This window comes from Artemia sp. Qi Xiang Cuo, chromosome 6 (genome assembly GCF_049724085.1).
Source record: "Artemia sp. Qi Xiang Cuo chromosome 6, ASM4972408v1, whole genome shotgun sequence".
In the NCBI taxonomy this organism is placed as follows: domain Eukaryota; kingdom Metazoa; phylum Arthropoda; class Branchiopoda; order Anostraca; family Artemiidae; genus Artemia; species Artemia sp. Qi Xiang Cuo.
The window spans coordinates 21710805-21737803 of NC_142799.1; the positions used below are offsets into that span (position 1 = coordinate 21710805).

Genomic DNA, 26999 nt, shown 5'->3' on the forward strand with positions numbered 1-26999 from the left:
TTCTGAAAGTCTTATTCACCTAGTCAAAAAACTTTCCAAAATAGCACAGATACACTAAACTCTGTAGTGCTACCCCCCTCGCAATTCCGATGTCCTCTAAATGGTCTTAAATAGACCCCGGCGCCGCGCTGATAATGGATGACCGGCGGCGCGCCGCCCATGATTTTTCGACGCCGCCGCCGGCACGATCAATGTTGACCGCAAACATTAATGTTTTCATCAGTCTTTTTCAAATCCCAGCTTGAATTTACAAATGATTCGGGCCTGTTCATGAGTTAAAAAATTGGCAAGATGCTGGCTGGACGCTGGTCTTCATCGTTATTCATCAAGAGAAGTAGAAATCTGGTAGAAATGAAATGGCTGTGACGTTTCAGATCCCTTGCATAATAGTTGAAATATTAGATTCGCTGTGGCAATCCAAGGAATCTAATTAAAAGGGGGCACGCACAAATCTGATCGGATTTTTATGCTGATTTCAAATATATAAATTTCATCAAGTTTAGTGTTACCCATTAAAAGTTACGAGCCTGAGAATATTTGCCTTCTTTTCGGAAATATTTGCCTTCTTTTTGTAGAGATTTAAAGCTCCTATATGCAAAAAAGTGGATTTTTTTTTGCCAGAAGAAAGATCACGGATGCATTTTCATTTGTTTGTTTTTTCTTCCCAGGGGTGATCGTATCGACACAGTGGTTCTAAAATATCGCGAGAGGGCTCGTTCGAACGGAAATCAAAAGTTCTAGTGCCCTTTTTAAGTGATCAAAAAATTCGAGGGCAACTAGGCCCCCTTTCACGCTAATTTTTTTCCCCAAAGTCACGGGATCGAAATTTTGAGATAGCCATTTTGTTCAGCATAGTCAAAAAATCTAATAACTATGTCTTTGGGTGTAAAATGACCCGCCACAGTGCCCGGGAGAAGGGCTGCAAGTTGTCAATTTTACCCATTGTTTACATTTAGTGTTTGTTATTGGGAAGTATAAAGCCTTTTTTAGGGAGGGGGGCGTTGTTATTGGGGTGGATTTCTAAGGAGAGAATCTTCCTGTGGGAGGGAAAGTTCGGAGGAGTCAATAGTCGAGAGGAAATGGTGCACTGGGGGGTGTCGACACAAGTACGACACGAAATTCTTTTTAAGGGGCTGACAGGCGCTTGGCCAAAGTTCGTAGATGGAGACGGGCCGGGGGGATGCGTCGGGGGCTTTTTTCCGCGCGTTTTGTTTTCTGGGAAATAATTTTCACGGTTCTTGAGTGACCGAGACACCGATTAGAGATTAAAGTCTTATTCCAGTGAAAAAATGCTAAGGAGAATTTTTCAGGGTGAATCGTCCAAAAGCAATATCACAGAGAGGGGCAGGGATTCTCAGCGAGGACGGACATGTCTGAAGGGAATGTGCCGGGGGGTGCACTTTCCGTTAAATTCAAGTTCTACGGAGGAGCTCCTAGAGGGGGAGGGGTATATTTCATAGAGGGTGAGCCAGATTTAGCAGCATTATTTGAAAAACGAACAGAAACTATGCCATATATGAAGGGTTGCCCCTCTTCAATACCTTATTCTTTACGCTAAAGTTTGACTGTTTACTAAAATTTAAACACATGGGCTGTCTAGTTAGAATAGGAAGCTTTTTTAAAAGTGTTAACAGCTTTAGCGTAAAGAGCAAGGTATTGAAAAGGGGGTGATCCTTCATATTCGGATTAAATCTGTCAAAATTAGTATGCAAATTGTACTTTAATTTTCGTGCACGGTGAGCCAAAATCGAACCTGCATTAGTTGAAAAACGTTCAGAAATTAAATAAAAAACATTTTCTTTTGCTGAAAGTAAGGAGCGACATTAAAACTTAAAAAAAAACAGAAATTAGTCTGTATATGAAACGGGCTATCTCCTCCTCAACGCCTCACTTTTTACACTAAAGTGTGACTCTTTTTGACACCTTTGCTTTTTAAAACAATAAAAACTGTAGCGTAAAGAGCGAGACGTTGAGGAGGGAACAGCCCCTTTCATATACGGAATAATTGCTGCTCGGTTGAAGTTTTAATGTCGCTCCTTACTTTCAGTTAAAAATCTTGTTTTTTTAATTCAATTTCATTAAGACGATACCTTTGTCAACATATGAAGAACCATGTATATTGCAAATGTATCAGTCTGGTTTATATGGAAAGTAACACAAGAGACGAAAATTAACGAACAAGAGAGTATTGAAGAATTATGGTATACAAAGCAATATTTGGCAGGGATAGTAATTAGTGATAAATCACTAGGGGTGGCACCGTGATTGGGTGATTTTCGGGGATTCGGGTAACCAAATTTTTTTTCGGAGTGACACATAGATTTTTGTGGAAATTCCCGAAAATTCGGGGATAGTGCAAGCTCTGCTTGATTTCTAATCAGGAAAATTAAAATATTTAACCACATGATGAAAGAAAAGCTCCGACTTTGCGGTTGACGCAATACAGACTTGCCGCAAAATTAATTCACAGTCAACCGAACCCCGCCGCCTCTGCCGGCGGCGGCGCGCGTGTGGCGCACCGGGGGCGGTCAACCGGGCCGCGCGGTGGCGGCGTTGGATCGGTACGCCGGCATGGTGCCGGGGTCGAGTCTTAAGTACCCTGGAGGTCGTGGTTGATTTCACTTCGGGATTAATGGTCGGAGGTGAGCATACCAACTGGCCAATATTATGATTAGTTTTGGTGTTGCGTGACCTTGAAATACAAAATGGTCAGAGAAAGTAGCTACACGACACCTATATTGTTCTGTAAGGTGTTATTTTGATCTCAGGTAATATAATAGACTGTCAAGTTACATGGGATTGTGAAATTTGACAATGGAAGATCGGGTGACGCTGAAGATTGTGTGTTATATCAAAAGGTCAGTTCAAACGTCAGAGTCTTTTTTCATTCGTACATTTTTCCCAGAATTTGGCTTAAAAATTTTCAATTGAACAGATTGCTTAAGTTGAGTAGCAATATTGAGACGAGCAGCGTTAGGTTAAAATGGAATAATGAGTTTCTTTATAATTCAAATAAAATTAAAAAAGATTTGTCAAAATAACCTATATGTAAACTAAAGGACTAGCATAAAATTAGGTACCGATCTGTTAGCCAGTACACACTTGAGGATTTTGATTTATAAAATCAGACAGTAACCGATTTATTGCTGGTTGTATACGGAGACAATTAGCTTCGCTTAAGTGGAAAACTACATTGTAGGTATATTTTTAATATATATTTATTTGGAATTTTGGTTAGGTTAGGTTACATTTTCTGGTACTTTTCAATTAGCTGGTACCTACGTTAGAAGTGAAGTTTGGTTAATACTAATGAAATAAAACAAAATAGGATGAAAATATGATAGTTTAGAAACAAATTTGGGCAATATGTTTGCACGGTACTTCTGCTTTATATATAACACGGCGCTATAGACTTGACAAGGAATGCAGACACGAAACCCGTCGAACGGCTTTTGCAATAGTAATCAGCGTGGTTTCTGATTGAGTTTAAAATATTTAAACGAATGTTTTTGGGGGTTTAGGGGAGAAAGGTACCTAGGTTAGGTTATGCTACGTATTTGATATATGCTATGCTTTACCCCCCACCCCCTAATGTGACAATATATAGCCCAAATTTGTTTCTAAATTATTTTATTTTCATAATATTTTATTTCATTAGTATTCACCAAACTTGACTTCTTTCGTGTATATTAAATGCGTAACCTAGCCTAACCTAGGTACCTTTTTCTCCCTAAAAGTTTAAATATTGTAAACGCAATAACAAACCACGGTTTGCGATCCAATCCTCTATTGACAGATACCCGTTTGACTAGTTTTCTTTAGAATCTTCCCTATACAATATATCGTGGTGGGTACCAGCTAATTTAAAAGTACCTTTTTTGCACGCTGCTCCGCTACACTTCCCCCCTATATTGTTTAAATATATAGTCCAATTTGTTTCTTTTTTATTAACAGACGCTAAACACGCGACAAGTTAATTTTCGATAATGCTCTTGAAATAAAACTAAATACGATGAAAAATTTTAGATCTTAATGAAATAAAAAAAAATATGATGAAAAAGTAATAGTTTAAAAAGAAATTCCAGCTATATATTTGCACACTAGGGTGGTGGAGGGGGGGGAGGTAAAGCATAGTAAATATTAAATAAGTAACATAAACTAGTTACCTTTTTCCCTTTAAACCTAAAAAACCAAAGTATAAATATTGTAAAGGCAGAGAGAAACCACTGTTTGCAATCATTGGCACAGGATTTCTCCATTGAAAGGACCAATTTGACTAGTTTCTTTAGCATCTTCCCTATACAATATATCGCGTGGTTCATGGGCGTAGGGAGGGGGAGCTTCCCCCCTAGACCTTCAGGGTTACATTAGATCTGGCTGAAAAAGCAGATGGTTTGGAAAAAGCAGTTGATAAAACTCCATCACACTATTGACTGCTTTTAATTAAATATTTACTTGGCATTTTGCTTAGGTTAGTTTAGGCTACTCATTTAATATAATGCGCTATGGGCGCCCCCTCCTCCAGACATCTGTGTTGTAGTTTTATCAGCCGGAGCAAAGTGTCGGGGATTAAGACCGTGACAAACGGGTAATGTATCAAGTTGGCGATAAAAGGTATCGAGTGTGTTTCTCGTACAATACATAAGTACCGATTTTTTCTCAAAGTCTAGGAGGAGAAAAAATTTAGAGGGACAAGTTCCGCCCCCTGCCTTCTCCTCGAATTGACGTCACCAAAAGAATATATTGTGTCTGACTTTTCAACAGAATGTGCGAGTAACATCCTAGAAAATATAAAATGAACATAAGTTTCTTAATAAAATTCTTCCCCAGGGCGACTGCATGTACCATGTTTGTTGTTTTTGTTCAGAAGTTTTCTCTGAAAATTCTTTCTCAGTTATATGCGGTAATATAGTAATGGTTGTATACAAGTTCCGCCGGTTGTTAATATTAGGCGTTATGTAAGTTCTCAGCAAAGTATAATCACCTACGGAACAAGTACTGGTAAAACTCGCCAAAAGTGACCCCACGTACCTCAGCGCCTCTAGACGCAAAATGTTGTACTACTTAATCGCTCCGAGCCAAAGTACTTTGCTCCGGACAATAATTATGCTAGAGCGTGATTCAGGCGACGAGTGACCGGGATGAATTGTATAACTACACAATTTAGTTGCCAGGTTCGTATAGGTAAACAAAGGGTCACTTTTTTGTGTGGAGAGGATAGGTTTTGTCAGTACTTGTTCGGTAGGTGATTATACTTTGGTTCTCAGACATATTGAATTTATTGTGAAAACCAGACCCCTTTTTGGGTGTGTTTTCGCCTTATTCTAAAATACTACTGTACTAATAAGTTTGTATAGGTAAATTTAAACTAGTAAGTAATACATCTTTAAAATAAACATGAAAAGCAGATCCATGTATATTCTTATGAAGTTCCTGTTTTTAGGGTTTCAGTTGCTAATGACACGGGTCGCTCTTTACTTAAGTAAGATTACGTAAGAAGACTCAAAATTTTATGCTGGAGTTTAGCAGAAACGATTTTATTATAATCCTCGTGAATGATTAAATGTTATACGGCTCTTGTTCTTTTTTTGCCTGCAGTCTGATGTCCGATAGTGTTCTGGGTTATTTTAGTCATAATTAAAAAAAAAATATTTTTGGTACTTATTTGTTATAGCGACTACACTTTGTTCTTGATATTTAATGAAACCAGCTGTCTGCGTCAAATCGGAGATATTCAGCTTAGCCTGAGCGAGATAAACGATATCTATGCAGGTATATTTTAATTAAATATCTAAGATGTAGAGATGATAGGTTAAGTTAGGTATTTAATATAATGCGGTCTGGGTGGCATGCTTTCTATAATTCTCTATAGTATTGTCTATAATTTTGTTACTAAAGTATTTTATTTTTATCACAGTTTTGTATATTACATTATAATTAGCCTAAGTTTACTTCTTTGGTATGGTCGCTGTAACACGCTGTATATTTATAATTTTAAGTACAATAAATTAATGTGAAATATTTTATTAGGGCTATATATGGGACCATCAGGGGGGGGGTGCTTTGCCAGAAAAGCGAGCATGAGATTTTTAAATAGCATAAAATAAGGAATCCAATGGCACTAGCTTTCATTTTTGAGCATGTTTTCTTCAGAAGAGTATATAAATATTTACCTGAGGATTTTTCGGTAATTACTATTGTCGTCCGATTGTTGTCTTTCTCCTCTGAATGATTTAAGTAATTAAATTTTTGTTTCAATTTAATGCTAAATTTGACGGAATATTATCTTTTTGTTTATGACGATATTGTGTTTCTTCGCAGAAGTCTTCCTTGGCATTAGTTGCCACTGTTGCCAGTATTGTAATGTGTTCTTGAAATGTAACGGCTCCAATCTTTTTGTGAAAATTTTAGTTTTTAAGTATCAAAGCATAGTGATGAAGAGCTAAAGTTAAGCAGAAAGAGCGGGGTTTTGATGAGAGCCACATCCTCCCTTATATTAGGAAGCATATTTTATTGTCATACTGAAGATAAAGGATGAATATGATGTGAACGGTTGGGTGAGGGAGAAATCCCCCCACATGTTGAGGATAGCCCTGAATGTTATATTAGATACGAACAAAAAAGTATTCTCAGGTTGAAGTAGAGACCTTGAGACAAAAAAGTTATCCTATACATGAGGAGGCTGCAACTCCTCTCTAATCCCCTGCTTTCACTAAGATTTGTTATTAGTTCTTTAAGAATGAATGCTTTGATAATGAAAGTGCTATTTATCCGCATTTGCTTTAAACAGTACAAATTTTCAGTATAATATTTTCGCATACAATAGGTGAATGAAACTGTTGCAACTATTAACTACCTATATTTCTTGCACTTTAAAGCCTCAAATATGTATAGGGTAATATTTTCCCTCTAATTTTGTGACCGGACCCCAAAATCACGGTGCCATATTTTAGAGGGAGGTATTAAGGGAGAGGTCAAGTGTCACCTCATAGATTCTAAAAGCTATCATTTTGATGTTGAAGTTGAAAAGATAAAAAACAACAAAATTGTCACCGATTTTGAAAACCTTGTTTTGCATCTACATTATAAAAGAGTCCTTGCACTCTGCATTTTCGTGATTTGACGTCCCTACACAATATTAAAAAAAGAAAAAGTTCCCTACTGAAATTAAGGAGCAACATTCAAAATTAAAGAGAACAGAAATTCTTACGTATATGAGGGGAGTTGCCCCTATTCAATACCTTTCTCTTTACGCTGAAGTTTTACTTTTTGTTCTAATTATTTAAGAATGACTTGAAACACAAGGGTCGTTAATTACAATTTTAAGCCTTTTTAAAAGTACTAAGAAAAACATTACCTTAAAGAGTGAGGTATTGAGGAGGAGTCTACCTCCTCCCCCTTCTAATTTCTCTTCGTTCTAAGTTTTAATGTTGCCAGTTATTTTCAATTGAAAAAACTTGTTTATTGTTTAATGTCTGATCGTTTTTTAAATAATGCCGGGAAATCCAGCTCCTCCTCCTTGGGAATTCCCTTCCCCTCGATACATTTCTCCATGTACAGATCCTCTCATGTGCCCCTCCCCCCCACCAGAGAAATTCCCCCCCAAAAAATCCATCCAAATAGTCAATACTAGCCTATATGTAAACGATGACCTAAGTTCATAGCTTGCAGCCCTTCCCCCAGGGGCTGTGGGGGTCAAGCCATCCTCAAAATGAGCCCTCTCCTTATATTCTAGGATTACTGGTTCTACATCTTTCAAGCATAAAATGTATTATTAATCCATTATAATAAATTATTGATCATTAGTGATCGATAAAAGTATGGGTCTGAGACATAATTTTCGTAATTGAAAAGATGGAAGCTTAGAACTGCATATTTTCCCTCTGTAATGGCAAACCATACAAAGACATAATATTATGAGCCAGTAAGTGGGAAAAAGTGATGTTGATGCAAACTTTTTAACTAATTTCTTGCCATATCCAGTGGCGGATCCAGGGGGGTGAGAGCCCCCCCTAGCGTTGTCTAAAATAGTGTAATTTATTTAATTAACTCAAGTTTTCGTTAATTAAACTTGGCTTCTAACGGAAGTTTATCGGATCAACCTATTTTGTGCCCCCTAAAATTATTTTTATCGGATCAACCTATTTTGTGCCCCCTCCCCCCTAAAAGAAATCCTGAATCCGCTCCTGGCCATATCAGTAATTTTCTACATCTATAGAACGAATAAGACAAGCCAATCATAAACGTTAGCTCGTTTTATGGACATGTACGGACTGGTTCTAGGTGAATCCCCCCCCCCCGGTGAATCTGGCGAATACACCCCGGAAAATACCCCCGAAAATACCCCCCCCCCCGCTAACCATTTGCAATTTACATTAGAATAGTATTTTCATTTTCACAAGGCGCCCAATTTAGCCCATGTCCGCCGCTTCCACCATAGAATCCGATTTTTTTGGGTTCTATAATTGTACCGCTATACTTTGCTTCTCTCCCCCTAGTTTCTCTCCAATCATCTTCCAGATAGCACCTATTCATTGGCACAGCTCAGCCCCGCAATGTGAGCAAATTTAAGTTTTGGGTCATTTGCCTAGGACTCTGGACAGGTGGGATCCCCCCAAAAAATGTCCCAAATTTCTCTCTCGCTCTAGCACTTGTTCACGGATGTCTAATACCTTATGTGGTTAGACCGATGCTCAGGCGGTAATTATGCGGTAAACACATACCAACAATATCAAACAGTTCATGGTAACGAACTGCAATATGGTATTAGTAGCTCAATAGTAACCGAAACTCTAAAAACGAGATTTTGATACCAATAGATACATCAAAAGAATCAGATTTTAATGCTGATTTCAAATATATAAGTTTCATCAAGTTTAGTCCTACCCATCAAAAGTTAAGCGCCTGAGAAAAATTAGCTGATTTTCGAAAAAAGGGGGAAAGACTCCCTAAAAGTTATAGAACCTTAATGAAAATCACATCGTCAGATTCAGCGTCTCAGAGAACCCTACTGTAGAGGTTTCAAGCTCCTATCTGCTAAAATGTGGAATTTTGTATTTTTTGCCAGAAGAAAGACGGATGCGTGTTTATTTGTTTGTTTGTTTTTTTTTGTTCTTTTCCCCAGGGGTGATCGTATTGACCCAGTTGTCCTAGAATATCGTAGGAGGGCTCATGGGAACGGAAATTAAAAGTTTTAGTGCCCTTTTTAAGTGACCAAAAAAATGGAGGGCAACTAGACCCCTTCCCATGCTCATTTTTTTCCCAAAGTCCTCAAATTGAAATTTTGAGATAGCTATTTTGTTCAGCATAGTCGAAAATCTAATAAATATGTTTTTTACGATGACTTAATCCCCCACAGTTCCCAGGGGAAGGGCTGCAAGTTATGAACTTTGCCCATTGCTTAGCATATTGTATTGGTTATTGGGAAGTATACAGACATTTTCAGGAAGAATTTTTTTTGGTGGGGGGGGGATGGGCCTGAGGAGGGGTTACTGCGGGATAATCTTTCCGTGGAGGATGTTTCTTATGGGGTAAGGGACATTTCTATGAAGAGGGCGCCGGATTTCCCAAGCATTATTTAAAAAACGATCAGAAATTAACTATAAAAAAAACAAGTTTTTTCAACTGAAAGTAAGAAGCAACATTAGAACTTAAAATGAGACAGAAATTATTACGTATATGAGTGGGTTTCTCCCCCAAGTCAATACCTCGCTCTTTACGCTACAGTTTTTTTTAGTGCTTTCAAAAAAGCTATCTATTCTAATTAAACGGCCTTTCTGATTCAGGGGTCGTGTTAAAGAATTAAAATATTTTTTGAACTTTAAACGTAAAGAGCGTGGTATTGACTAAGGGGAGAACCCCATAATATACGTAATAACATATACGTAATAAAAAAAAAAACAAAAAAAAAACAAGCGATACGGCTCAATAGTAAGCCAAACTTTTAAAAACGGAACCTTGATGTCAATAAATGTATCAAAAGAATGGGCTTATAATGCTGATTCTAAATATACAAATTTTGTTAAGTTTAGTATTATTCATCAAAGGCTACGAGCCTGAGAAAACTTACTTGATTTTTTAAAGAGGGGGGAAACATCCCCTAAAAGTGGAAAATTTTTAATGAAAATCACTGTCAGATTCAGCGTATCAGAAAACCCTACAACATAGGTTTCAAGCTCATATCTGCAAAAATCTGCAACTTTGTATTTTTTTCCAGAAGAAAAATATACGACTATAGAAGTTCGTTACGTAAGTTAATTTGTAAATTACGTCAGAACCAAATCTAGAGACAGCCATTTAGCAAAAGAAAAGTAAAATTTTTATGCAAATTTTGTTTACTTATTCAATGACGGCGAGCCAAAATAAAAGCTGCATTAACTAAAAAACGATCAGAAATTAAATAAAAAAAACAAGTTTTTTAAACTGAAAGTAAGGAGCGACATTAAGACTTGAAACGAACAGAAATTAGTCCTTATGTGAAACGGGCTCTCTCCTTCTCAACGCCTCCCTCTTTACGCTAAAGTTTATCTCTGTGTCACAACTCTATTTTTTAAAATAATAAAAAACTTTAGCGTAAAGAGCGAGGCGTTGAGGAGGGGACAGCCCCTTTCATATACGGAATAATTTCTGTTCGTTTTGAGTTTTAATGTTGCTCCTTACTTTCAGTTTAAAAAACTTGTTTTTTTTTAATTAATATTAGTAAGCTCAATATGGTATTAGTAGCTCAATAGTAACCGAAACTCTAAAAACGAGATTTTGATACCAATAGATACATCAAAAGAATCAGATTTTAATGCTGATTTCAAATATATAAGTTTCATCAAGTTTTTTGTTTGTTTTTTTCCCCAGGGGTGATTGTATTGACCCAGTTGTCCTAGAATATCGTGGGAGGGCTCATTGGAACGGAAATTAAAAGTTCTAGTGCCCTTTTAAGTGACCAAAAAATTAGCTATGTCTTTTAGGATGACTTAATCCCCCAAGTCCCCGGGGGAGGGCTTAAAGTTAGTAACTCTATCCAATGTTAACAGATCGTATTGGTTTTCGGGAAGTTTACAGTCGTGTTAAGGGGGTTTTTTTATTGGTAGTGGGGGGGGAGGGGTCTGGGTGTATGTGGGAGGATCTTTACATGGAGGAAGTTTTCATGTGGGAAGGGACATTGCTATGAAGAGTGCGCCGGATTTCCCAGCATTATTTAAAAAAAGATCAGAAATTACCTTAAAAAAAACAATTTTTCAACTGAAAGTAAGGAGCAACATCAAAACTTACAAAGAACAAAAATCAGTAATTATATGATTGGATTTGCCCCCTTGTAAACACATCGCAATTTACGCTAAAGATTTTTAGTAATTTCATAAGATATATCCATTAAAATTAACGGCCTTTGTTTTTAAGGGTCATTTTTAAAGAATTGGAAGACATTACGAATGTTAGCGTAAAGAGCGTTTTATTGAATAGGGGGTGAACCTCCTAGTAGGCGTATTAAAAATATATTACAATGTAAGTTCACTTTTAGGTTACATATAACTTATCATCGTGCAAACGTCCCTAAAGAAGATTAGACAGCTTCCGACAAAGTCATTTAACCAAATAAAAGTAAAATTAATATGCACATTTGTTGTTGATCATTCATGTATGGTAAGTCAAAATCAAAACCTGCATTTATTCAAAAATTTTAAAAACTCAAATAAAGAAAACAAGTTTTTTTTTACTGAAAGTAAGAAACGACCTGAAAGCTTAAAACGAACAGAAAATAGACTGTACATGAAAGGGGCTGTCCCCTCCTCAACGCCTCGCTCTTTAACGCTGAAGTTTGACTTTCCCACAACTCTTTTTAAACAATAAAAACTTTAGCGTAAAGAGCAAGGCGTTGAGGAGGGGACATCTCCTTTCATATACGGAATAACAGGGAATGCCTTGGACGCGCCGTCTTGGCTTTTTTCTTTCTACAATTAGCCATGTCTCCGCGGGCGGGGGGCATTTACCACAAGCGGGCATTTTCCAGGGTGGGTAAACGCCGGCCACCATACCGACTATCATTTAACTCGCGAATTAATATCACTTTTACTGTCATTTTAGAGTTTTCTCTTGGGTAGACTGCAAGTATCTATCCCCTTGCTGACCAGAAAGTTCTGAAGAACTCGCGATAACATTTAAAATGAGTATAGCCTCGCGAATCAATTTTAATTTTAGCTTTCAAAAAGGAATGCACAGGAAAATTATAATTATTTTTGAGAAAACCTTAAAAAGGACCTTGATCCCCAGGCAAGGGCGGATCCAGGATTTTTTTTCGGGGGGGGGTACTATTTTTTTACTCAGTTTTCGACTAATTTTACTGATTTTTACCTAGGTTTTACTAATTTTCGACTCGGTAAAAAATTTTGGAGGGGGGTTCAAACCGGGTAACCCCCCCCCCTGGATACGGCCGTGTCTCACATAAAAGTACATAACTAAATTCGATTTTTCTGAGAACTTTGTAGGTTATAACCTCACAAGTTCCAAATTTCGTATTTATCCTAGAAGGATGGTCATGGAGCGTGATTTGTGTGTCGATCCAGTTGTCGTACAACGTCAGAAGAGGGCTCATATGGGCAGAAATATACAAGAAAAAATGCTCTCGAAAGAAAATCTTAGACTTATGAACTATCGAAAAGCTAATTATGCAGTCTCCTAGTTTCAGGTCTCATACTATCGCGTGGGGACGTAATTCGACGTAAATATATAAGCAGTTCGTCTAAAGGACGTTCACGTTAGTGAATAACTCGTATAATTCATGAAATTATGCGTCCTTTACACAAAAATCAGTAAAAATTTCTATACGCTCCTCTCCGTTTGTTAAAAATTAATAGAAACGAATCCTATTTACTTGCTAAAAATTGTACGTAGGCTATCCGGGGCCAAAAGGCTGCTGACTTTCGCGTTACCTGTGAATCTAAGAAACGAAAAGAAGAGGAGACCAATAGGGCCGTTCTTTCACTCATCTTTTTGCTAAGATCTTGCATCTTTTGACAAAGAACGCTTAAAAGTGAAATCTTAGCAGTAAGATCTTACATCTTATGGCTTTCTTTTGCAAACCTCTTTTATCATTCTGCTCTGATCAGCGGTCTAAAAACAATGATGAGTATATCATCAAGTTCTCTCATCATTGTCCTATATGGCAGAAAGATGGCGTCGTTCAAACTTTTTGATAACATCAGTGAGCTGTAAGAGCTTGAACAAAGATTATTTAACAGAACGGAACTCTGCAGAAATATGTGATATCTTATATTTAAGATCTTAGTGCAAAAGAACGGGCCTAATGTTTCATTTTGCCAAAAATGAGTTGTTTAAATGGGATATCAATGGAATTTTGGGAGTTCCTTTTTTTTATTGGCATTATAAGAAAGAGAGAGTACCGGCTCTGCTTATGCAACAGTATGAGAGTTGTGTAAACCACAACAAGTTTAAGCTTGGTGTGATTAATGAAAACATTTGGTGTACAATTTTTTCACACTATGAACGGTTACAGAGAATAAGGATTATACACGTACAGTTTAAATTTTTGTTTTATACTTCAGCCTGAACGGTCCTTAAGATAGTCCACTATTACAGGCCAGGTATAGGGTAATACTAACGGTTTATGCAGTGTCACATAATTCAGCATCAGTTGTTAAAAGGAAGCTCTATGGACTTTTAAGGGGGGCACTCCCAATGGTTGTTCTGGCTTCTATTGTGCCCGGAACAAAATCTTGATTAGCGCCCCCTCCTTTTTCTGACAAAAATTTTCGGGCCAAATTTTAACAAAATTTTAATTTATTAACAAAATTTCAACACAAACATCACAAAAAAATTAAAATGAGCTAAATTCGGTCTACTTACTTTTATTTTTTAAAATTGGTAATGAAGATATAGGAAAAATGAAAATTCCGCATTTAATTTGCTTATACTTACTGCCAACTACGCCATCTACTTTATTTTAAAAAAATCCAAAATTTCAAAATGACAATAACCGCTAGATTATTTATTTGAAATTTTGCGTCCCTCAAATGTCTGCACCTGGGACAAGTGCCCCCTCTGTCCCCCACTAGAACCGCCATTAGGTACTCCTCAATGTGTATTTTTTAAGGCAAAATATTAAAATTTGCGTCAAATATCGCTCATATCAATATGAGAAATACGGAACCTGCCCCCTGACTGCTTTTTATTTGGAGAAACATTATTTGAACCAAGCGTTCTATAGGAACGTAAAGAGGGTAATAGCTACCCTACTGTTGCAGAATAGGGTATTTGAACGGAAAATTAGTTTTTTAAACATCAAAGCTGATAAAAGTTGAACTTACGCGTAACAAGTAGGGCTTCAAGGGGGTAGGGAGGCTTCTGCATATTTAAGAGGTCAGTAAATATGACAATTGTAATTTCTAATTGGCTGTATTTGTTGCATTCTATAGCATTTTCAGGAGCATACTAGTCAAAGCGTAGATAGTAGGGGGTTAAGGGGAGAGATAACCCCTAAGATCTGGAAATGCTCTTATTATGGATGAAGCACCAATAATGGAGTATTGGATACTAAACTGGAGGACAGAGTTGTCGAGTATAAGGTCCAAAATCTGGCAGGATTTATAACAAGGATTGGGAAATTAGCCCCTAGTCTTCAAAACAGATGTTATTTGGAGTGTTAAAGAAATGGGCCCTTGGGGCCTCAGCTTCGACTCAATTTGGTGAGTCCACCCACGACAATAATAATAATGGGTGAAATAACCAAATTGAAATTATTGCCTCCACAGACCTGATATTATACATATCTCTTGTGGTACTGAACACTTTACTGCAACTAAGAGCCGTTTTCTGGAGAGCTTTGAAGAAAAAATGTCTTGTCTGATATAAAAAATTGATATTTATGTTAAAATGTGTCATCTTCCAAATTTAACAAAAATAATTAGCTTTTTAATTCTACTGGGGATAATATTTTTATATGGACTTTTTATTAACTAAAAGGAGAAACAGAGTTTTCAAGAACAAGTAAAGAGCGACGTTATAACTGAAATTAACATCAACTCGCCTTGGGCAACCACCTTCCCCCCTCATAACCTTGAAGTGGCTGTTTGAGCTTGAGACAAATCACTCAATTTTATTATTGACAACATGATTTTTTTTTTTTTTAAGATAAACATAATTTTGTATTTAATAAATTAGCTTTGTTTTATAATATATTGTGTTCTAGTGTAAATACCAATTTGTACAAAATGAGTGGGGGTGGGGGGGGGGGTTTAAGATGGCTCTTTTTCAGTTCCGATGTATTTTTTGCCATTTAACCCTAGGATCTGGCGCAGTCACAACATATTTATAAAAAGCATGTAGGGGTCAAAATTATCGGTCGAGATGAGCTTTTATCAGCGTCCATCAAACGCCCACTTAGTTGTTATTACTGGTAAAAAAAAAGAATATAAAAACGACCAGTTTAAAGCCACATGGCACTCGATCTGGTAATGTCAGAAAGGGTTGAAAAAAAATTATAGTACTTGCGTGTTATAGTGACCCCACTCAAGTTCTTAATCTGAGTAAAACCGGTGTTTCTGTCTGCATGCGGAGCTAATTTGCTTAGTCTCAGTGATATAAACCACTATACAGGTGTATTTTAATTAAATATTTAATATACAGAATTGGTTATGTTAGGTATTTAATATAATGCGTCCTCGGTGGCCTATTTTCCATGTTTCTTTGTTTTAGTTTCCATTATTTTGTTACAAAATATTATATTTTCATAATATTTTGGTATATTTCATTAGGATTAACTTGAGTTTGGTGTGGTCGCTATAACATTTAAATACCAAAATACAAAATTGATCAGTCGCATGATCTCCGAATCAGCAAGCTCCGACGATAGAATAGGCTACTGGAGAGAAAAAGAAATTTTAAAAATGGAGGAAAAAAGAAAAAAAGAAAAAAGACTATACAAAATTGCAATTTCTTGATTTTTGTGAATATAATGTTAATTTTGTTTATACTTTTTTAATTTCTTTTTGTTTTTATTTGACACCGTTCTTAATTGGTTTCAAGTTACTTTTTGAAACTTCGAAATTTAGTATTTTGGATTATGAAATGGGATTGTAAAATTGGGACCGGGAAGATATTATTTCTGAATAATTTTCGTCTGGCCAATTTTTCTCCCTAGACGATCTCTGAAAACGAACTTACTACGTCACAGCTATCGCCAAAATTCCTATTTGGAACTCAAAATTGGTCAGTAATTAAAAAGAGAAGAAACCTTGTCTTACTATTTACATGAAAACAATTTGGATAGATAGTTACCAAGATGTAAACATCGTAAATAGCAAGGTTTCGGTTGACAGCAATTTTTTTTCAAAAGTATTCTTGGTAATGGTTCATTTTATTCTACACAGCTCTATATACTGTACAACCAAACCCGACCTGGAGACCCGTCATACGTTTATTTGTTATATCCATTTCGTGCAACGCGTTGTTTCTAATCAAGTTAACAAAATTAAGCCGATTATTTTTTGGGGTTAAGGAGGGGAGAGAGACCTAGGGGAGGGTACGTATTTAATATATGCTATGCTATACCCCCTAATGTGCAAATATATAGCCCAAATTTGTTTCTACACTCTTATATATTCATCCCATTTTATTTTATTCCTTAGCATTGACCAAACTTGACTTCTTTCGTTTGTAGCATATAATGCACAAGTACCGTTTTTTTTTATTTAGACGTTATAGTGGAAATCGGATTTTTTTTCAGGCGAACCGCCTGCAATTTTTTTTTTGTATATACCGTTTTACAATCAAACAGCGTCATCTGTCAGTAGACGGTCAGTTACTCACAACCATGATCACGGTGGTACTGAAAAAATAAACCACAAATTTAGTTCAACTCTCAACAAGGTAAATAAAGAAAACTGGTTCTTCAGGGATGGGGAGAGCTCCCATCCCCCACAAAGCTTTTCCCGAACTTCGTACCTGGGTTAAACCATACCCATATTCTATAATTTTATGCTTGTGTTTCAAATTAATTCGCAATTAAGTGTTTCACTTAGAATTGCTTTAAAATAAATCGAAATTAATTTAAAATGAGCTTTAAAATAATCTGAAATACTAATCATTTTTGGTATATATGAGACCTTATGTGGTCATAAGAAAGGGAGAAACTGTCTTCTTCGGGGATTGATTGGGAACTGAAGCAGAATCAGAAAACTGGGGTGACAAATAAATACAACGCAGACCACCCGAACTCCCTCCCCCCACCCGAAAAAATTTAACGGTGCAATTCACTTATTGGGAGCTTGAAATTGGTTAATAAATGTTAAAGAGATGGAATATCATCTCATATATTTGCAATAAAAGCCAACTTGGATATATAGTTACCAAGTTGTAAAAATTAAAAAACAAGTTTCAGTTGACTGTAATTTTGGTACTTTTATGTTATAGCGACGAGGTTAAGTTCTACATTAATTGACGAACTGTGAACCGGTTGTTCGTTAGTTTCTTTCAGCTTAGAGTTGGACAAAGGAAAGTGACAGAATAGATGGAAATATATAATTTGGGCTACATCGTTGCACTTTAGGGGGGGGGTGTGAAGTATTTGGACAGGGTAAAGTAAAAAAACAATTCTTACTTCATAATACACAGAATAGTTATACAAAACACATTTTGCATGCCCACCTGCTATACTTTAACCCCCCTCCCCCTAATGTGCAAATATATAGCCCATTTTGTTTCTAAAATATTTTAATCATCTTTGTGATATTTCATTATTATTAGTCAGAGAAACAGGTTCTGCTTAGATGAAGAACTTAAACATAGGCGCTACAACATATAAGTACCGTAATTTTTTGTTTATTTTTAGACACAACACCTGGAACCGTAGTATTTTTATGTACCTTTTTGTACTAAAGCATACAGAGTCTAATTGTTTCCCTATCATGCCTCCTGCTTTCCCCCCAAATATTGTCCAGTAAAATCATGAATGGTCACAGAAAAATCTAAATGGTGACAGAAGACTCTTTCCTTAAACAAAGGTAATGACAAGCTTGTATCCCCTTATATTACTTATGTTTAACATATTACTTATGTTTAACATAACCAAAAATCCTTGTGTAACTATGTAGTTTCGAAGTAACGGCCAAAGAATGATAAATTTTAACAGAGCTATCCCAGGTGTTCGTTATAAGTAATTGTATCGTTGAAGTTTTGATAATTTTAAACGTATGATAAGGAAAGGGTGATGATACTCAAATTGAAGTTTGAAGACAGAATAGAATTCTTTCAAATTAGGTGCATATCAAAGCTTTATTTAAGAGAGAGGGTTTAAAAATTAATTTCCGTCGAAGATGTCACAGCAGGGTATTCGTTATGGAAGTTTTAAGATTAATTCTAAAATAAACACATGCATAAAAAATCAAAATCGACTAAATTGATTATGGGAATAAAAAACAAAATAAGTATATGAAAAAACTTCATAATAATAATAAAGTCCGGCTTTACTGTATGATAAAAATAAATTAAATCTAAAACACAACTTTTTAAAATCAAACATTCACAAGTCAGTAATCTACGATCCATAATATATTAACCCAGGGTGACGATGTACTCTCTTGATATTGGTATAAAGGAACCAATCATTACAGAAAAAAAAATTAACTTGTTGCAATTAACTTTAATTTGTATATTCTTAAATTTTTTTTTAAATGTCCTAATTTACTTAATTAATACTTGTTTAAAGGCGGTTAGTCCCGCCCCACCCCCCAAAAAAAAAAGAAAACAAGTAAAAATTTTTAAAAGACACAGTTAAGAACAGAAACATGGGTGGGTAATTATTTATATTATGATAAAAACCCCCGAAAGACCACATCGAAATCTCAAATAATCTGTATTAAAAACAGGTTTTCGCTGCCTAGTGACGTATTGCTCACTCTGTGACAAATATTTAAAATTTTGATTTTGGGGTTGAAGGGTGACAACTGTTAAAGATTGGAGTTTATTCATTGAAGATATTATCTTGTGTAACACCCCCCCCCTCTAATGTTAGATTATAAAGCACAAAGCTTGTAATAATATTCTATATTTTAATCCTCTTTTTATTTATTTACTGAGAGTGAAATAACGTTTCAGTCTCGATTGTTTATATAATTAGTAATAAGTAACGAAATAATTCATTATATATTAAATTATTTTTATCGCAAAATAATGTGCCAGATGCATGTTTACTTTTAGTAGAAATGTTTGATAAGACAAAATTCGATTATATATATAAACCCCTTGTAAAAGACCACAGATTGAGGCAGATAAGAAAAAAAATATTATAAGTCCACTGTATTGCTTAATATGATGAAAATTTAATACCTGTATTACAAAATTATAGACACTACAACAGAGACTGATGGAGAGCAGCCCGCCCAGACTCAGGCGAGGAAAAAACACTGAGAAACCTTTTTTTTTAGACACAACTAGACTGATGTGAATATCGTCAAAGTGCAAGGTGCACTTTGCTGCTGCGCCACCTATTCACAAAAAATTATTTTAAAACAACAGGAATTCCGTGGCCGCTTATAAACTGTTAGATGCCTCCCAAGTATGGCAGCTGAGAGCTTGGTATCACATCTCTCTTGCATTACTCTTGGCTCATCAGTCATCACTGTCATCAGTTGCCTTCTGTTCAGGGCTTCCACTGTCTCCGAACGGTACTTTTTAGCATCCGAGCAACACGCGAGAAGAACCGCATATAGAATCTCATAGATGCTATTGAAAAAAAGGTTTCTGCTGCCTTGTGAGGTATTGCTCACTACAAAAAAAATATATAAAAGGTAGTTTTTTGGGGTTAAAGGGAAAAAAAGGCACCCTGGTTCGACTAGGCTGCGTTTTTAATCTAGTTTCTCCGTTACCACCCCCCCCCCCTAAACAGTGCAAATATATAGCCCAAATTTGTTTAGTAAATATTAACTTTTTTTCATTATTTTTTTTTTGTTAGCATTAACAAATATTAACTTCTCGCGTGTTTCCTGGATACTAAAAAAATAACCGACCGGTACTCTATTGTATTTCTCTGTAAATCGTTTGGACCTAGGTGTTACAAATACTTATATTGCACCCAAAAATTTGGCTTTTATACTTTTTGCACGTTAAATCCATGCAAAAATAATGTTATTAATAGTTGGGTTTTGCTTGATCGATCTTTTCCCTTCCGCGAATCACTTTTTCCTCCTACTTTATTAAGAGGATATTCCGCCCTATTAACAAAAACGATTCGGATAGAGGCACCCCCCCCCCCGGCGGGGGAATGAAAAACAACTTTGTGGACTTGTAGTCGCGGCCGGTTTGACTCATTATAGAAATTAGTTCAGAGAAAATAGTGATAATAAAGTCCATGCGAGTACGAAGACGTGTAGGTGAAATTTTCTTTGTCTTAAAGTGCTTAAATTAAGTGTTCGCTCGTTCCAAAACATCGAGATTTTTTTATTGTCTCTAATTTCTTGAAATTTAGGTATAATTCACCTATTTTTGTGCTTCTTTTGGAAATAGCATACAATTTTGTCTTTTGTTTTTTGTTCTGCCATTCAAAAATCTGGACATAATTTTTGAAACTGTCATATGTTGTAAATCATGGCTAATATAGAGATCATTTACACATACTATATCCACAATATTAAAAAGAGATTATGTCCAATTTTTGAAAAAAATGAGAGATTGGACTTTGCATGTTCGGGGCTGGGAAACGTTTTAATGGACAATTTGGAAGACTCTACGCTGGAATGGTCCCTTTTTTCCACAAAATCTAAATTTTAACCTTAGGACACGGTTAATTGACATTAAGAAGCCAAGTATATTTATACTTTTCGATGTTTTTTTATGTTCTTATTAAAAACCGCTAGTTACAAGTACAAATCCCCCTGCCCCAAACTGTCAAAGTTTCTTCTATTATTCGTGTGGATTGTTTTAAATTTTTTTTTTATATGATTTGTACAGCCTCTCCTCACATAGGTGGTTTTAGGGGAGAGAGGGTGCACGTCCCCCGGCGCAGAAATTTTAAGGGCACATAATTTCAAATAAATAATATAACGGTTATTATCATTTTGTAATTTTCAAAATTTAACTTTTATTAAAATAAAGTAGAGGGCACTGTCTGTTGGCAGTAAGTATAAACACATTGAATCCGAAATTTTTATTTTTCCCTTATCTGCATCACCATTTCTTGAAAATAAAAGTAAGTAGACCGAATTTAAGCAATTCTAAATTGAAGAATGACCCTAACTGCTGTGGTTGGGGGGAGGGGGTTGGCAACCTGAAAGACCTAATTTTCAAAACATTAAAAGACGGTTAAAAACCTGGAGAGCGCAAACTTTGTAGTTCTGTGGTGTGGGGAAAAGAGGGGCATGAGCGGGGGGTGAGTTACCCTGTAATCTCTTTCGACTATTAAAAAGGGCACTAGCCCTCTGAATTTCCAATCGAATGAGCCCTTTTTTAAGATTCTACGACAAACCTTACTATAAAAAAAAACAGAATATGCCACAGGGCATAACTTACAACGCTTGCCCTGGAGGCTTTGGGGAGTGTCCTTCTGAAAAAACCTAATTTCTAGTTGGAAATCAACTACGTTGAAGAAAATTGCTATCTCAAAATTTTGATTGGGATGTGTTTGGAGACATGTTGGGCGTGGAAGGGGTGTTAGTTGCCTTCCAATCGCTTTCGACTATTAAAAAGGGCTCTAGCCATTCCAATTTCCAATCGAATGAGCCCTTTTCGGAGCTTCTACGACAACACCTTCGATACGAATTGCCCTGGTCTGGAAAAAAATACATTGTGCCAACATCGTTCTTTACTGGCGCTGCCTATGATAAAAGTAAGTAGACCGAATTGAAGCAATTCTAAATTGAATTTTAAGTAAAAAGTAATTAGGTCGAATTACAGAAATAGAAGCAGTCAATTGGGATGAGATTATTAATAGTATTTCAGAGGCTTAAGAAAGAAAAGTCATACTAAAATAACAGAAAAATTTCTTTAATAAATGAAAATTGTGTTAAAATTTCGCCTGAAAATTTTCGGGAGACAAGGAGGAAGGGTGCTAATTATAATTCTGCCCCAGGTGCAGGAGAGTTCAAATCCGCCACTGTCTCCTCGCCCCCAAAACTATGGGCCCTTTGAAATAAAACACGTCGTACGTGCAGGGTTAGCTTTAAGCATTATTCGCGGTTGGTATGTCTTTTCTTTTTTTTCAGGTGAGAATACTATACGTTCGCGGGTTTCAGCTTCATACAACGGAAGGGAACATAGGACGATTTTTTGATATTTTCTCTAACGGAATAGAAAAATTCAAGAAAAAGAAAGACTTTTGCTTCGTTCATTTCGAAACTAGGGCTCAAGCCGAAGCTGCCTATAATTACATAAAATGTAATACTATATATTTTAAAATATTTACGGTGTTTTCTATGTGCAACGCACATGGGAAGGGTGTGTGTGAGGAAAGCCTGAATTTTCAATCTGTGGGGGGGGGGGTCAGTCAAGAATGTAATATTTTCTATGCCATCATAGTTGCAGATCGGGCTGGCGCCGGGCGAGCCGCACAAAAGTGCAAACTTTGCTGTCATACTACATATTTGTATTAGTCAATTAAACCAGTCACCTGGTTTACTTTCGAGAAGCTAGAGGTCAGTGGATTTCTTGGAAGAGAATTGGGACGAACTCATGTGTCCTGTTTTTTGTTTATGGATAGAAAGAGTATTATACATGATTGCCAGGGTTGCCAACTTTTTGGTAAATGAATATGTCCCTTAAGCATCCCAAAATGTGTCCTTTTCAGCCAAATTATGTCCAGATTTTGTCTATATTATGTCCATAATATGTCCGATTGTCCATCTTGAAATCTCAAAAACTAGTTTTTGACGAATTGTAAACCTCTTTCACAGTGGTCAGTTAACATCGAATATAATGACAACGAAAAAGATTCATTTAGTTCATCCATAAAAAATGAACTAGTATGGATAATTTCGGAGACAACACTGCCTTTCCATGACGATAAAATAAAAGTTCAAAATAGGGATAAAATCCTTTTTAATAGACAGTGTATATAAATTCACAAAAATTACTACTGATGATGGTCACTGTCCATGTGACCGATATCGCTGTTATTTGTGTGATAAAAAGGATTTTATCCCTGTTTTGAACTTTTATTTTATTGAACTAGTGTGAAAGCACTAAAGTCATAAAAACATGTAAAAAGTAAAAACTACTTGTGGGAGCTTAAGCTGCATCTTCCTACGAGAGTTCCTCTTGACAAGTATGAGGGTCAGCATTTTCACTTCTTTTGGTAACTTTTTGCCAATCAGAGTTTTTCGAACGCAGGTCATAAGGTACAATTCAGGAGTCAAGCAACGTAGCGGAGTGCAAGGTAAGCTGCGGTGCCCTTCAATCAGAGAGGGCGGATCCCCCACGCCAATTTTACTTGACATTTGAAAACGTATGAAAAAACTATATTTATAAAACTATTGTGTGGATGCTGATTGACGGAACTGTTAGGCACGGGGGCGGGTTGCCCTCAAATCACTGTTGACGCTTATACAACGAACTAAACTTCAATCAAATAAGCCCCATCTAAAGTTTATATGACTACCAGTTCCATAAAAACGTATATGCCCCTGGGACATAACTTACAACCCTTGTCCCAGGGCTCTTATGGGTTGTGTAAACGCTGAGGGCATTGTTATATGTTCTTTGGGCCATTTTTAACAAAATTTCTATCTCAAAATTTTTGTTTGATGAAACTAGGGAAAAGAGTACGTGTGTGAAGGGGGGGTTTATTCCAAGGGTTGCACGGCCCTTGTGTTTGAAGAATCGTTCTTCAAAAAATTAGACGAAAGATAGAACATTAGCGTAGAGAGGGGTGTATTGAGGAGGGAGTAGTCCCCGCCATATGCGGAATAGGTTCTGTATGTTTTAACTTTTAATGTCACTCCCTACTTTCGGTACAAAAACTGCTTTTTGTATTTATTTCTGATCATTTTTTAGACAATCCCAGGAAATCCACTCTATCTGTGGAAAATTTCTCCACGAAAAATTCCTCTACTTAAAGTTCCTCCCATGTAAAATTCTTCCACCGGGAAATTACCCACAGACAATTCCATCCCTGCTGCGAAACCTTCCCAGAAATTTTTTTGCTTGCGATTCTGCCTTAAAAATAATCCTTACCATACTTTTATTTGAAGAAAGAATTGTATTCATTTAGTTTCTGACCCTTTTTAAGGTAATTGGGGAATATCCCTGTTTGGAAAATACCCCCCCCCCTGGGAAGTTTATCCCCCAGAAATTTTCCATGGATAATTTTTCCTTGTGATAATCCCCCATGGGAATTTCTCACGTGGAAAATCTCCCCCCCCCCCAAAAAAAAAATCCCAAGAGAATTCCAACTCTGCTGATAACTTCCCCCTGAGTTCCCCCAGAGTGTCTCTATATGTACAATGGGATCAACAACGAGAAAAAAGACAAGCAACAAACATTCTGTATACAAATTCTGGTAAATTCTCCCCGTGTAAAATTTCCCCTGAAAAGTTCACCCCCAGAAACTTCCATCCCAATGGGAAATTCTCCTCCATAGAAAATCCATCCCCAGAAGATCTCCTTCCTCCCTTGGAAAATGCCGGTATACTTCCCTATAACAAATACTATATATAAACAATGGGCAAATTTTATAGCTTGCGGCTCTACCTTTTGTGGTTCTGAAGGGTCATGTCATCTCTAAAAAAGACATATCTATTGTACCTTTTAACAATACTAAACAAAATGGCTATCTAAAAATTTTGATCAGACGACTTTCAGGAAAACAGGGCTTGGGGCGGGGGCTAGTTGTCCTCCAATTTTTTGGTCACTTAAAAAGGACACTAGATCTTTTAATTTTCGTTTGAACGAGCCCATGTGTGAAATTCTAGTACCATTGGTTCGATTTGATCACCCCTGGAAAAAGCAAAAGCAACAAATAAACACGAATCCGTGATGCTTCTTCTGGCAAACACTTTAAAATTTCATTTTTATAGATAGGAGCTTGAAACCTCTGCAGTAGGGTTCTCTGATACGCTGAATCTGATGGCGTGATTTCCATTAAAATTCTTTGACTTTTATGGGGTGATTTTCATCTTTTACGAAAATTTGGCAAATTTTCTCAGGGCCGCTAATGGGTAACCCTGTACTTAAAAAATAATATATATTTGGAATCAGCACAATAAGCTAATTTTTGGTACATCTATTGATATCAAAATTGATTCCAGATCATCAAGAACCTTAATTTTTTTCTTTTGCTAACTTTTCATTTTCAGTTAGTAATACTTGATAAATAGATAGATGCTTTTGCCTGACTATTGGAAGCTGGAAGCGATTGTTAATTAAAAAGGTGCCTGCTTGCCTATTATCTTGACTGTAGCGTAAAAGCAAGGATAAATAAAATCGTTTATAGATGAAAGAATACAAACTTGTAAAGAATTTCAAGAGTATTTACAAATAGTTGTCTGCAGAAAATATCAAGCAACTCAGAAAAACAATTAAGTTTGTAAAAAAAATTAGTAGAAAATAAGTAGTTAAGTAAATTTACTGATTTGGTTAAAAATTACATTTTTTTTTTACAAAAATATGTATCCAGCGGGGAAATATTCCATTTTGTCATAAATTTGCAAACTATGTCCCAAATTTCTAAAATATATCCCTTTTTTGCCCTAGTATGTCATTTTGTCCCGGCACACAGGAATTTGTCCTTTGGGCATAAAATATATCCAATTGGCAACCCTGATGACTGCAGGATTCTATTGTATTTCATAAGCAATTCTGATGGAGGGGGTATCAACTTTCAGAAATCACATTCACCATTTTGCTCGTGTCAAACGTGGCGGAACTGTGCCAAGCGTTATTGGGATTGTGCCACGCGTTTCGGAACTATGCCAAGCGTGTAGGAACTCTGCCACGCGTATCGGAACAATGCGGCAAACATGATGCTCCGAGATGTACATCAGGTGGCAAGAAGTGAATGGCTCCTCGGTTCTGATGAGTTGGACCATGTTCAACTCTCAAAAGCTAATTTGGTACTTGTTAAGAATCCAGAAACTCGCGATGGACTGCATCTAGAATATAATGAAATCCTAATGAAAAAAACAGGTTTCCGCTGCTTGTGAGGTATTCTTCACTCTGGGAACTATGTTTAAACTTTAGTTTTTTGGGGTTTTAGGGGCAAAAAAAGGTATCTAGGTTAGGTTACGTATTTAAGGTATTGTTCTATTAACCGGACTCTATTGAATACGGCAATTATACCAGTCACGAAATAGATCTAGACGCGTGAAGAAAACATGTTTACAATGCCTTCTGGGATATAAACAAAGGCAAGAACTGTATTTAAATTGTTGTTTTTTGTTTGTTTTTTTTTGGGGGGGGGGGGAAGAGGTACCAATAGGTTAGGTTAAGTTACGAATTTAATATATTCTTTGCTTTGCCCCCTCCCCCCTAATGTGCAAATATATAGCTCAAATTTGTTTCTAAACCATTATATAGTCATACTTTTTTTATTTTATCTCATTAGCATTAACCAAACTAGCACTATATAAAAGAGTCCGGTTAATAGAACAGTACCATGTTTAATATACGCTATGCTTAACCTCCCCCCCTAATGTAGCCTATAAATATAAAGCCCAAATTTGTTTCTAAACTGTTATATTTCATCCTATTTGGTTTTATTTCATTAGCACTAACGAAACTTCACTTCTCGCGTGTTTCTGGATTCTTAACAAGTACCGCTATTTTTAAGGTGACAAATCGCAGTGAAGGTCGATTTTTAAAATCAAGAAATATCGGAGCTCGCCACAGCAGCTCTGTGGGTTTATTATTATTATTATTATTAATTTTATAGAAGATCTAGACAGAGAGTATTATGGACTTTTCACATTGCGACGTAAGAACTTACCTTACGGCGCTTAAGTGTATAAAAATGGTCTATGAACAAATCGTCGGAATAAAGTGCCTGACGCCTTCCTGGCTGCGCTCAA

At 36.3% G+C, this 26999-nt stretch overlaps 1 protein-coding gene across 1 annotated transcript in view; it reads right to left on the bottom strand.

Annotated features, from left to right (window-relative positions):
• Nucleotides 1-26021, bottom strand: part of LOC148950974 (bile salt-activated lipase-like) — a 60533-nt gene extending 34512 nt beyond the window's left edge. Inside the window, exons 1-2 of the mRNA XM_089090973.1 lie at nucleotides 25831-26021; nucleotides 2599-2692 (exon numbers count right to left, since the gene is read on the bottom strand). Coding sequence (XP_088947099.1) covers nucleotides 2599-2692; nucleotides 25831-26021 — 285 coding nt within the window. The remainder of the gene's footprint in view (nucleotides 1-2598; nucleotides 2693-25830) is intronic.
• Nucleotides 26022-26999: the final 978 nt, after the last annotated feature.